Here is a 14,499-nt window from a genome sequence, read left to right as displayed (position 1 = left end):
TATTATTAACATAGGTATTCTGCCATTATTGGCAGGTCATTTACCGCAACAAAAAAGCTTACATGCTCCACGGTCTTCCGCTAACCTCTTCGTCCTCTCGTACGATTTCCGTTTTGATATCGTCTATTAATTGTAATCTGCTTTGACCCTTCCCCTCTCTTTCCTGCCACCACACCCTTTAGCATGTCTCTCATGATCCAGTTCCTTCTTACTTAATGTCCCAATCAGTTCCTCTTCTTAATAATATTTAAAAATTATTATTTTCTCACCATCATTTCTAATATGCTCTCATTCGTTTTCCATTCGACCCAGCTAATTTTTTCCCTTCTTTTGCACATCCACATTTCGAAAGATTCCAGTCGTTTTTCATCATTGTTACTTAATGCACATGTTTCCGACCCATACGGCACAATACTCCACACTAAGCATTTTATAAGTCTATTTCTCAAGTCTTTATTCATCTTTCTTTTCTTTCTTCTAAAGGCTTCTTTCGCCATTCCTATGCTTGCTTTTATTTCACTTCACACTTCATGCCATCACTAATATCACTACCTAGGTATAAAACTAGTCATCTGTTCTATTTCCTCTCCTCTTATTTCTATATTTGACACTGATCCCTTCGTTCCAATCACCGTGGCTTTTGTCTTTCTAACATTCTAACAAAATGATGTAAGTAAATATAAATCTTCATACGTAATTCGAGAAAATTCAGAAAAATTATTTTTCCTAAAACTTAACAATTGACTGATACTGCAGTATATCCTCATCACTTTTAAGTATGATGCTAGGAAGATGACAGAACGGAGTATGGTTAGTGATACAGCCCGATATTATGATTAAATTTGTTTAACTATGATTTTGTTTGGCAACATAGGGGAAGGGGAGATATTTAAAAAATGACCTATCTTATTGCCGAATCCGTAGTTTTCTGGTTCGTTGAGATTATGGTTAAATCCAAATTCAGCCCCCATTAGTACTTCCAAGCGGGAAATAGTGACTCTCCTCGTGCGAAGAACGGACATTCTGCTAGTAAGTGATAATAGTGAATGTCCAGAAAGAACAAGAAGAAGTTTGCATTTTCTCTTTTAACGAGGAGTAATCTAAGTATACCCAAGATTTTAGATCTTTATGGTAGTCAACATAAGATATAACTGAGCACATTCGGGATTTTATATTTTTGTAAAAAAAAAATAATAGTAATAAATAAATAAATAAATAAATTAATTAATTAATTAATTAATTAATAAAAAGTCCACAAGGAGGTGACTTTTGTGTTAAGATATCAAATAGGCTAGTTCAGATATCAATATTTAAAGCTTTAGGGTATGTACGTTCAAGTTTTTCAATTCTTTTTCCTTCGAACAATTATTTAAGAAAAGAAAAACATTACATTCTTATCAATAATAATAAAGTAACCAAACAACAAAAGGTCGTTCATGGTATGCAAACATAAATCAAAGGACTAATTCTCGAGTCTATTCACGCTGTTATATGTTTGTAAATAACAGCAACAAATCAAATAAAAATATAGTATGTGAAATTTCTGAAAATTGAAATTCCTGCATAATATGAAAACCTTTAAGTTATTCTTTTCATTTATTTATTTATTTATTTATTTATTTATTTATTTATTTATTTATTTACTTTATGTATTGCAAATTCCTAAGTTTTATAAAATAACATGAAAACATATGGAATTCTTATGTCAAAAGCCAAGTATACAAATGTCTTTCCGCTATCATGTTTTCCCTTTTCCGTCGCACCAGAAGGCTTCTCCAAGGCTATTTCCGAGTGACGAACAAGACAGTCAGTCAGTTACTGATAAGAGAAAAATTTATGACTCATGAAAGGTTTTTGTTTGACTGATTTGTGCCATCAGCTAATATCCTCACGATTCAACAACTTTCGTTATATGTGCGTTTTTTTGCACGGGCATGCACTTGACAGGAAGAGGAAAATATTACGTTTCCTTTTTTTTTTCTTTCTTTCTTTAATGTGATTTAACACGCACGAAGAAAAAGTTAATTTCATTAAATTATATTATTTACTTCTTGTATTACGAATAAATAACGGAACAAGCATTTCTACACTTGGAAAACGTATCCAAAATATACACGATATTTCACGATTGCAAATTTGTATTAATAAGTCACTGAACTATAATGAATATCTGCATATATTATCATTAATTGTATGCATATTGCAAAGTCATGTAATTCACATTACACACATCCTTATTACGCTAATTACAAATTTTACAGTAGTAAATAGGAAATTCTCCTGTGTTTACAATTTTGTTAACTGGGGAGAAGGGTGGTTACAAATTATTAGACGATTTCAGAAGACTATATTTTCACTAATACTAAACACAAATATATGACTTTAGAGTCACTGAAGAGGAAACCTTGAAATTTTATTCTGGCTTTGAATGCCCTTGATGTGAGCATACATGTAATATAGGAGAACATCATCTCATGCTACTGTCGTAATTTTTGAGAAAGTAACGGCCAAGATCGGAGAGGATGAAGGTTTGTCATGAGTGGTAAAGCAATACTGCATTTATTCGGTAAAGTAAATAGCTGCCATGTCAAAATAATCGCCCTGTCATTATGGGAGAACGTGACAGCCTCAAAGTGAACATGTTTTGTGCCGCTTCAAAGAAATGCGTGTTTGGCTTTTCTTTTTTCTTCCTTTCCCTCTTTATGAGCACTATCAAAAAATGTGTATCTTGACATGTTAGAAAGTTGGTTAATGCGACAGATCACAGAAGAGAAGAAAGGAGTTAATTTTCCATCAAGACGAGGTCCCTCTATAAAGGCATATGAATCACCTAAATCAACATCTGCCAAGATGGATGCAACAGCCACAAACAACACGTTCTGCATGGTCTCCACGGTCACCCGATCTCACAGTGTGTGGTTTCTTCCTGCGGGTTTCATCAAGGAATGTTTACACCTATAAATTCTGGCAGTGTAACTGGAAGTGCATAAATCGCATTACATGAGCCACCGACAATATTACACCAGACATACTGGTGGTTTGGCATGAATCGGATCACCAGTTGGACGTCTGCCTTATTACACATGGGCTTACATCGAGTGCATCCCAAACTAGAATAAAACTTCAAATTTCCCTCTTTCCAATGACACTAAGATCATGTATTTATGTTCAGTATTAGTGAAAATATAACCTTCTGAAATCGTCCAATAATTTGTAACCACATATACTACGCGTATACGAGAGGCTTTATGGACACTCTGCAGACATGACGCGCAAGAGGATCCTCATATACCACCTGTTTCTATTGGTGATGTAAATGATGGAAGGAAGAAAGCTCCGACAATAGACGTGCTTCGCGACGCACCATCAAGAAGCGCCTAAATGAACAGATCGATAGCGCCACTTAACTGACAACAAATGCTACTGTTAACAAAGCCATCGTAGGCCTCACGTAAGTGCATGAACAATTGATCTACTGTTAGAGGCAGGTCTACGTACCACCATTTCTTTCGTTTATTCCTGACTTTTTTCATCGCCTAGAACGCCTTCAGTGGTGTTGGAGCATACTGCAATAACGAAACAAATGGACTATTCAGTATATTCTGTGGTGAGAATCGTTTTGTTTCGATCACAATGATGACCATGTCCATTAACGTGCAAACTACGAGGGAAAATCGGCAGTGTTTTCGAAGTACCATACAAGGTCCACACCTAACAACGTGGAATTGGAGGGAGAGGACAATACGCTACACATCCTGCTCTTCTTTGGTTTTTATCCCGAGTGTATGACTACTGGCGTTGTACATTCATGCCATTATCAATCTTGTCTAGCAACGACCATGGCCTAGCTACGCTAAAACGGGATACCATGCTCTAGACAGATATTCAGTATTTGTTCGATTGGCAACCAGTTCGAACTTTTATGTAGCCGGTTGGGTTGACTGTTTGCACGTACTATAAAATGCATATTTCTGAACGTCCCTATGGGCGCCACATTGGAATCATTACCATCATCATCTTTTACACCTAATACGTTAATTCCTATGGGTGTCTTTAAATATGCTTCCACCTGTGTATATCACAAGTGACGCAAAAGGTATTCAGCTGTACGTATCGCTGTAATTACTATAAGAAGATAATAAGACTATTCATGGCTTTGGATTAATTGTTTTAACAAAAGAGACACTGACCAAAGCTTAAAACTTTACTTTATTTTAAATTATAATTTCGATCGTGTTTGAAGAAGGATATGCTAGATATCCGAAACAGTAACAAATTATAATTTAAAATAAAGTAAAGTTTTAAGCTTTGGTCAGTGTCTCTTTTGTTAAAAGAAGATAATGTATACAACGTTCTCTTCACAATCAAATTCTCTTCCAAATTCTGTAAGGCTCAATACCACATGATGTAACCATACATTGCGAGATATGAAAGAGAGAAATCCCGACAAATTCATCAGGAAATTGATTAACGTGAAACAAGTGTGTCCTTTAGATTAAATTTCATACGACTGACTAAGTAAGAGGCTCCTAGGAGGTACTCAATGTTTCAAAAATAAGAAATTTAATGTATGAAGACTTCTACAGAAATTAGAAAGTGAGAACCTCAAACTCAACTTTTGATTGAATCAAGTTGCTCTAGAAATATATTATTATTATTATTATTATTATTATTATTATTATTATTATTATTGGGTTCGTTTCATTTTTATTTGTGGTTTTAGGTTAGATTCCTGGCAGAGACGAAGTTTTGCTATTGGGATCCAGAATTATAAGGCGATTGTTCTACCAGAATTAACATGTCGCGAATTTGTTTAAAAAGCCACAAATGACTGTGAGACTTGATGTACTTGTCGCACACTATACAATTTAATGCTACTTAGCCGGCCATAGCCTTTGTGATCTCTAAAGCCAGTTCTCTTTTGTTTTAGTTGCTATCACTTTTTTTAAAAAAATACTATCACCCAGTAACTTTTAGTTACTTGTTCATTTTGAAGACTTATCGTTCACAGAAATATAAAACACAAGAGGGATTTGTTATTTGTCTGTTTTCATACACAGCGAACAAGACGCCCCTTATTCGGGATATCTTTTACATATGATTATCGCTTACTTTAAAGTTTAAATAAACTACTGTATTATTTTTAAAATGCCAGTAATTTTATAATTAATAACTGAAGAGCTCCTTCGTGGCTAAGCGGTTAGCGTACGCGCCTTTGGCGTGGGAAACCCGGGCTCGATTCCCGGAGGGAGCTCATGTGGTTCGGATTCCACGTTAATCAGTAGGTCCACGTCTCATATAGCCTCGCTGCTGAACGGGACGCTAAACTCAAAATCAACTCAATAACTGAAGATTTACTTTATAGATATGCTGGCAGTATTGCTCAAGAGACTAAGATTAAGAGCTGTCTTCTTGAAAAGTGGGGCCGCGATGGCTCAGTGGTAGAGCGTTCACTTCTGACGTATGGGATCGTTGGTTCGACTCCAGCCAAATGAACTTTGTAGTGGGCGAACACCGTGTGCGTGTGTTTTCTCGGCGTTGTTCTGTTTAATCCCACTTCCTTCATTCCACCATTTCATTCATTTCTCATCATCACAGTCTCCTTTAGCCTAGCCGGCATAACCGTGGGACGTAAAACTTAAAAGTTTTCACTTTCTTCTTGAAAAGTGTATTTATTTCTATTAGAAGAGATCTGTCTCACATCACGTCACGAAAATTGTCTCATCTTCTCCGGCCAATTTTGTGACAATTATGTTTCATTGATGAAAATTTTATTCTGTTGTACACATATTATCAATATGATGTAATAGGGCCAAGTTAGAGGAACGAAACAAAATGCATGTTATTGAACTGACCTGACCTGACATATATAAAGTCAAAAAAACTTCTGGATCTTTTATTTTTTCGTTAATATATGCCACACCCTCCATAAATTCTAACAACATGTATAAAATAATTATTAACTACAAACAACCCTTACTAACAAAATACACAGAAAAGGAAACTGCTCTATAGTGGTTAATTATGTCACAAATCCTAATAACAACAAATGTAACTGTGCCTAATTCATGTAGCTTATCTCTAATGATATCATAAGGATATAAAAAATGATTGTAAAACATTCATCTATACTTACCATCATTAACTTTTTTTGGGGGGGAGGGACATTTTTATTTGAAAACTTTTGTCCACTCAATCCTAAAAGCTGGATCATTTGGTGTAAGAATGTGTAACTTATATTTTAATTACATGAAAAAATATTAGTGATATCACATGATATATATATATATAAACATCAATCAGCATATGAAATTATCGGGTTTAGAGGGCAATTTCCCAAACTTAAAGTTTCTGAAAGAAAATCCCCACCAGTAATAACATACTTTGGAAAGAATAAATGCGTCACTATTGTCAAAACTTTGCGAATTAATTGCAGTAATTCGTATGTAATAGGTGAACTCGTGGTTAGTGGTAACCTTAACCTTACAGAGATTAATGGTTATGGATGTTCAAATATGGGAACTGTCGAAATTTTCCAGTCTTTTTTTATTTCTTCACTTCTCCCCTCCCCCTATGATTTCGCAATTTGATATCAAAGCTACAGTTTTAATTAATATAAAATTAGTCCATCCCTTATATTAAGACAGATGCACTCACAATCACTGGTATAATACTCTAAACTTGTAGATGAAGTTCTGAACAAGCCAAAGATAATACTACCCAAAAATACTCGCCAGTTTTTTTCGTGCACTTTTTTCATATTAAAAAAACACTAGTTCCATAATTACTCTTGAAAACGCATTTTAGTACTAAACAGACTTTCTTTTTGTCAATAAGAAACATCGTGATAACACCAACAATGTTAATACTTAAATTACTATATTTGCACTTTGTGGCGGTTTTTCAGGGAAGTCACACAGGCAAAAAAAAAAAAAACTTTTTCATTACACGCTAAGGGAAAAGAGATACACAAAAACTAGTGCAATAGGTAAGTTACTTCCCTTAGCTGTGGTTTTGCTAAAACGCTACCACTGTTTGCACTTGACCTATTTCTATGATCTGGCTATTTAATAGTCGAAGAAATCAGAATTGGAAGAATATCAACTACCGTGTTAAAGTGAATACAAACCTAGTAAACCTAAAGTATCTTATCAAGTTACATTAATGTGATATCCAAGTCTATTTCTCAAATCCAGCTCCTCCATACAATTTGAAACACAAAGGACAGAAATTGCCCTCCCTCGCTTTTTCTGCTCTACTGGTTTAGTGCCCTGCTAATCAATGCTAGGTAAAGAGTCTAATCTTCGGGCAAGACATTTCGAAATAGACTACTGACCAACACTAGAATAACACCAAAAAAATCTCGTGACTGCACTGACGAGGAGAAGAGCTAGATTTCCCGCTTGTCGGAATGAATGATTGATCTCGTCAGTCCAGTGGTCAGATTTTTACATTGTTAGTATAGATAAGGAACTATCTTATGGTATAAGTGCTTAATCCATGTTATTAGTCCACTATGTAAGTTTTAAAATTCCTTGATTTTTTTTTTTTTTTTTTTCAGAAACGTGAAATTTCTAAATCGAACCTAGAAAATTCTCTGAAAAAAATAAGTATTCTGATACTCACCTGTTTTACTTCGAAACCTGGCTGCTCGGGGAGTCTTCTTTTTCCTATCCACTAAGGGGCTAACAGGCACAGGGAGTGGAGACGATGACCTCAAGTTGTTATCTCTTTCCATGCGACCGGCTACCGAAAATTTCACCGCATCGGTGGGGCCCACACGCTTCTTCCAGTCTTGGGTGGCCGCATCCAATTTTCCAAGACGATCAGCCAAAGTTCCAGCACTTGCTCCAGAGTCATTACCCACAGATTCAACCTGTAGATAACGATGAATTACGTAGAATATTACACACAACATTATTATGTACCACATTGTTAATAGTTTATAATCAAGCACCAATTAAAAAAAAAAATCCGTATGTGCAATTGCAAACAGCAACTTTTAAATTCTACAATAAACACACAAATGGAGATGTCACATTATCACTCCGGGATCGATGAGCCATCTTCGAGTGGGCGCATAGACATCCTTTCCCCACCCCCTTGAAGTCCTGTGTTTCTAGTTTTCTTTAGTGCTACAAGAACTTTGCTTCTTCGGCTAAAAACGACCCGCGCCGCCACACAGCCAGAAAGTATAATACAGAACAGATAACGTGTTAAGTAGACCGCAGGATAAACAAAAGTTACTGAACCGTGACGTACTGAAAGAGAAATAACGAAAATAAAATAAAAATCAGTGCAGCTAGTTGGACCGTCCGTCCTTCATGAAAGACTTAGAGATAGTGTGGAGAAGGCCATGCGCGCCTCACGCCTACCTACTTTCTCCTCCGCGCATATATGTATGTAACGCTCATATGAGCTGAAGAGCCATTCGCCCCAAATAACGTACTAAGATTTTTTTTTTTTCTTTACACGGTTCTCTGATTTATATATACAATATTTGTTTCTTTTTCAATTTAGGATATTCTTCCTTTTTGTATCACAAAACTCACCTCATTTTTGTACAAAATATTAATAACTATCACAGCCACTAATTACGGTGAAAACAACAAAAAAATGGATTTATTTCACCACAAATTGACGTCGGAACGAAACACTTTAAAATCAAACATACAAGTTATTCTGTTGTGTCGGTGAAAACAATCCTTTCGTCGCAATAATTTGGCACTATATTTCGCTTAATAGAAGAAGGAAAAGTTAGTTACAACTGTTTGTTACAGTTTCTTTAAATGAAGGAGTAAATAATATTGAAACTCTTTCACACGGAGAGAACGTTCATAAATGGATGGGCACTGGATTTAAATGGACAACAGACAAATTGTTCTGAAGGTAGTAAAAATCAATTACACGGTAGTAAAAATATTGCATCTGGACGTAGGGATACTTATCCCCAGTGGAGTCATTTGGGGTGAATAGGGACAATTGTCTCCTGAGTTTGGGAAATACATATATTTTTAATCAATGTTATACTAATATATTAATTTTAAAAAAAAAATGAAACTATTTTTCTAGAGTTTGACTATGCCACTTTCAATTAACAAAAAATGTCCCCCTGCAATAAGAACCATCGTCCTAAAATCTGCCTGTAGGCACCCCTACCTGGATGACAATGCTAGTTTCAATTTTACTTCACCGTACTATAATAGCGTGTGTGTACTTGGGGGGTGAGAGGTTAAAATTGCTTTTGTGGTATTTGACTATTGTGAAAAATCTTCCTGTTAAATTTACTGCATCTACGTAATTCCATTTTCTTAAATCTATTTTCTATTATTTTCCTATGCAATTGTTTTTTTCTTCTCTTTTCTCGGGAACTCCTTAGGCTCTTGATCAGAAATTTCTACGACTTACATAATTTTTAAGGTTTTCATTTGAGTCTAGTTTCATCCTCCGACTTCCCTGACATAAAGACCATTCCGGAGATCATCAATAGACACAATTTAATAATTAAGAATGCAGAGACTAATGACTGCTAATAACTATAATGAGTAAAGTATACAATGAATACTAAGTGCTTATTTTACGATAGAAAACATTGGATTTTATAATATTGTGTATATTCTTATATATATATATATATATATATATATATATATATATATATATATATATATATATATATATATATATATATATACCATATAATATAGCATTTAATCCTTTATTCAATACAACGAAAACTTGTTCAACGTGTTGATTGGCAAGCATAACGTAGTCAGCAGGGGCATCATTTAGGGAGGGCAGGAGGGGGCAATCCCCCCCCCCAAGAGTTTGAGAAATACATATGCTTTAATAGATTGTCTACTAATATACTAGTACAGAACGTGAGATTCTTATGTCAGTGGTGCTCTTGCCCCTCCCAAGCTAAGTCTGAAATGACGCCCCTGGTAGTCAGTATGATGCATTACAAGGAAACCACACAGGAAATATGAAGACCACGAACTTCTTACGCGGAAATCACAACTTTGTGAAGGATAATCGAATGAACGAGTTCAATATTATGTTGCAGTCATATTATATATATATATATATATATATATATATATCGGCAGCTTTATAGGTTTGATGCAACAAAGTAATGGGAAAAGTTCCAGCAGTATAATTCAAAAAGTCTATGGACCATATTTGTCCTGATTGCGAAAGGCCTTTTACACAATTTATTTTAAGTTTCGTTTCTTGGCGATGAGTAACATAAAACTAAATGTTCTGTAAGTACTAATACAAGATTGATACTGAAATGTTAACTTTGATTTCCCTGATTATCCATGACTAAGTAACTAAATATTTTCAAGACCCGACCCACATCATCATCATTTATCGTGAGGTTTCGAAAAAAAAATAGTTTCTTTTTTTTTAATCCACCTCTAGCATTTCCATAACCGTTTAAATGCTCTGTTTTTATTACTTTTTTTAAACATAGTGTGAGCCTACTTTTTTATTGTAAGTAAAACTTTCCATATTTGGAATAGTATGAAACATTAGTACCAAATAATAATTATAGACTGAAGTAATGTCTCGGTATTCTGAATCCACTCAAACAAACCTCTCCCTTTGATTATCTACAACCAAATTTAACTTATTTTCTATTTTAATAGCATCTAAATCAATTTAATTTGTTCTACTTTCAAAACTTTACGTCTTAACACCTTTTAGGTGCTTCTCAAGCTGCTTTATTCCTGAAGGCAATTAGCTTTTTACATCCTTTTAATCATCATCATTTCTGAATTGGCATTGATTCTTTGAGGTGCTTTTCATATCTTGTGTGTACAGCCTTCATGCTTGTTACCATCGCTCGAGTAACAGAAGCATATCGAATATTTTCGTGATATTTGGTTGCATTTTCCCTGACTCTTCTATGAAATGTAGCTATTTCCCTGACTCTCGGCATATTTTGAAGCGAATTTCCCTGACTGTTAAGGTTAGTATGAAAGAATTAAGCTGCATGTAACTTTTCCATAATGCTGTTAAAATAACAGAAAATTTTCTTTTGAAAATTTTCTCAACATTTTACTTTAAGCAAACAAAGGAAAGTTATTTTAAAGGAAAGACTGCTACCACTAACGTAATCAACATTATGGATAATAAATAAATTTAATAATAATAGTTTTGTTACGTGTTCTGTAAATTCATCATGTTTCTGCTGACATCCGTTGACTCTTTTTAAATTGTGATATCAGTAGTGAGTTTTGATCTTATTCCGTGTGAATTACGCAGCGAAACTTTTTTTCTCCTCTTTGCGAATATCTGACAGAAGGAGAGAGAGAAAGATGTTTTGTTGCTGCTACCTCCTCAAAGAATATTTCTATCCAAGGTTGCAGAAAACATCTGCTGAAAGATGTCATACTAAGCGACCAAAATTTTATTTTTAAAACTGCGCTCTCACCTACTGGATGTAATACCGACAGTTTTTTTTTTTTTTTTTTTCAGGTGACTTTCGGAAACTTCAATTTAATATTTCTTATACGAGTGACGCACATCAGATGGCACACACACAATCTACCTGAAAAATTTTCTTTTATGCTGATAAACTGTATTTTTAGAAGTTTCACTACGAGACACGTTGTCTATCATAAGATTAGAAATATTTTTAGAAACAAAAATTTTAGAAGGAATAGAGTAATTAGCATTATATAATGTAGTTGCGTACACATAGCATGAGTACACAGAGTAATACCTTAAAATAAATAATGCAATAATGATTTAAGAACATTGTGTTAAAAGATGCAAATCTTTTCAGTTTAACGTCCTACGTTTATGTCCTTTAGGCTAAGAGAAACCGATATTAAGGCAACTGAATGATGGAATAATTTGTGGAATGAGAATGTGGGAGGAACAGAAGTAGCTACGGCCGCCCAAAGGTAAAGGGAAGTATCTACATTTCGCTTGTTTTGACAAAAACGGCAAAAACGGTAATTTTTGATAATTAATATTAATGTTAAAAAGATTGTTTTCGCTCCGGCCTCAATGAAGAAAGAAAATAGTCTTCAACGTAACTGTTAATTATCAAAAATGACCTTTTTGCTGTTTTTCTCAAAACAAACAAAATGTAGATACTTTCCTTTACCTTTGGTCGGCCGGGAAAACCCACGAACATGACGCTGTCCATCACAAACTTACTTAGTCGAGGATTGAAGCAGGGACCACATGCACCTAGCCACCGTCCCCCCCCCCCCATATTAAAAGATATATTTGTCATATTCCTTATGCGATAGTCTTATAACACGGCAAATGAAACATTTAGTTTTGAGATATTTTCTGGTAATTATGATGTAGCTTCTTTCTCCTCAAATAGGCCTTAAAAATGGGGTGCGTCTTATACTGTGAAGTTATAGATTGTTGTACCACTTTATTTTCGAAGATTGAGATTCATGCTCATAAGTGAATGATGCGCTGTGTAGAGAGCGCAGGTTCAGCTAATAATAATAATAATAATAATAATAATAATAATAATAATAATCTATTAAAATGCTACAATAGCAATTAAAAGCGCCTGAGCTCCAACCTATAACTTTGGCTTTCCAATCTTTTATTTACGGTTATGTGTGATTTCACGTTTAACAGAGACAAACATTTTAAGTATTTGTACTTTAAATAATCTAAATTAGTTAACTATATCTTTTTCATAAAGTTTATGATATAAAATTATTGTTCAAAGCCTTTGTATTTTAATAAGCCTTCTCTAAAATCAATGCATGTGAGTTATGCTTCCATCTTCCGAATTCTTTTAAACTATGTTTATATGTTTGTGTTCAATCCTTTCGACAATGAGACTCGGAAACTACAGGCTCTAGAAAGATGACGTTTTCACTGATCGATTGGAAATTTTGCGTAGATTGTCCAATTCTAATTGAATGTTAAAAAAACATGGCCATTATTTCTTTATTACATTTTTTTAGGGTACACTGGAAGCGTTGAAATTAAAAGAAAAAAAACTAAAGCATCATAACTTATGCGTTATACATTCCAACATCACAACATTGTATATTGGGGTTGTATATGTCTCAGGCGTTTGTTCAATGGCCAAATAATAGTGAAAAAGGAAGGATAATCATTTCTCGAGTCTTTAAGATAAATCTTTATTTTTTGAGTGTTTTGCAAAATGAACACCATATATAACTGACATAATTAATTGTATATGTAATGTATTTGCTTATTACATACTACATGCAAGAAGAAAGAAAACACTAGTCATAAATGAATTAGAAATTCCAACCGGAAGTAGGCTCAAATCTTGCAAACGGTGCGAGATATTGAGAAAAAAAATATCGAAAAAAATCTCCCGTTGCCGATTTTTTAAAAATCAAAACGTCTTCCACTTGTGTCTGTAAAGGGACATGTACATATGCTGTGAGGAATGAGAAGGAGATTTATGCTCATATGCGAATGATGCGCTGTGTAGAAAGCGCAGGTTCAGCTAATAATAATAATAATAATAATAATAATAATAATAATAATAATAATAATAATAATAATAATAATAATAATAAAGAGAAACAAAGAAAACTACGTCAATGTGAGTTGGGAGAAGATTTAGAAGGTAATGACAAGTGCCTTGTAGGTTTTTAAAAGACTAGTGCACTATTCAAAAGCTATTATAGTATTTTGTTAAATATTTTAGTTTTTTAAGATATTGGCATTCTATTACTTTCAATTTTGAGTTTTCCTTAGAGCCTGTTGAATATTGTGGTGCGTCTTATACATCGGAAAATATGGCATGTATAAATGGAACATTTCTTTCTTCAGCTAACTAGAGAAATATGGAAAATGTTGAACGTAACTGAAACCAAACAAAGCTTTTCCCAGATTGTCTAATAAAAAAATACTTACCACATTTGACAATTCAGGAAAGAAAAAAAAAACTCAATAAACGTACACACATTTAATCTCTTTGTAATTACCACTCATGACATATTACAAATATTATAAAGCAAGTTTCGAAAAGATGTTAAAAGAAAAATTAATTGATAAATTTTTTATATTAGTATGCCCATGCTCAGGAAAGGTTCATCCAATAAAACTGAGCTTACCACAAACTTTTATTATTATTATTATTATTATTATTATTATTATTATTATTATTATTTCACAAAATACAGCAGATTGTAATTACGATACTGGAAATCTTGTCTCATTTCCGCACTGTTTCTGAAGCGCGAAATTGAACACAGAGTAGCCACATTAATACGGATATGTAATACTATCCAACTCAAACCGATTGACGCTTTTCTTTTCGCAAGTTATCTTAATCGTTACCACATAATGAAAATTATTTCTTACCGTTAATTTTCTGCAGCATTTCGCAATGGTTCCGTACTTTTCACTCTATATAATAATTTAGCCAGAATCTACAAAGAACAGTCTAATTATCCTAATATGCTTATTAAATTTGCAGTTGTTTCTTTTTAAATGTTTTGTATGTTAACTCTAGTATGAATACGAACA

The 14,499-nt window shown here is 33.9% G+C and overlaps 1 protein-coding gene across 5 annotated transcripts in view; it reads right to left on the bottom strand.

The window, feature by feature from the left end:
- The window catches only part of LOC145675643 (uncharacterized), an 898,816-nt gene that overhangs the window by 55,868 nt on the left and 828,449 nt on the right, over positions 1-14,499 (bottom strand). For all 5 annotated transcript variants that reach the window (XM_081746197.1, XM_081746201.1, XM_081746200.1 and 2 more), the window contains one exon: positions 7,627-7,876. In XM_081746197.1, the coding sequence (XP_081602323.1) occupies positions 7,627-7,876 (250 nt within the window). The remainder of the gene's footprint in view (positions 1-7,626; positions 7,877-14,499) is intronic.

This window comes from Thermobia domestica, chromosome 18 (assembly GCF_964235325.1).
Source record: "Thermobia domestica chromosome 18, izTheDome1.hap1.1, whole genome shotgun sequence".
Taxonomy (NCBI): domain Eukaryota; kingdom Metazoa; phylum Arthropoda; class Insecta; order Zygentoma; family Lepismatidae; genus Thermobia; species Thermobia domestica.
The sequence above is the reverse complement of the archived record's forward strand: the minus strand, read 5'-3'. Positions and strand labels throughout refer to the sequence as shown.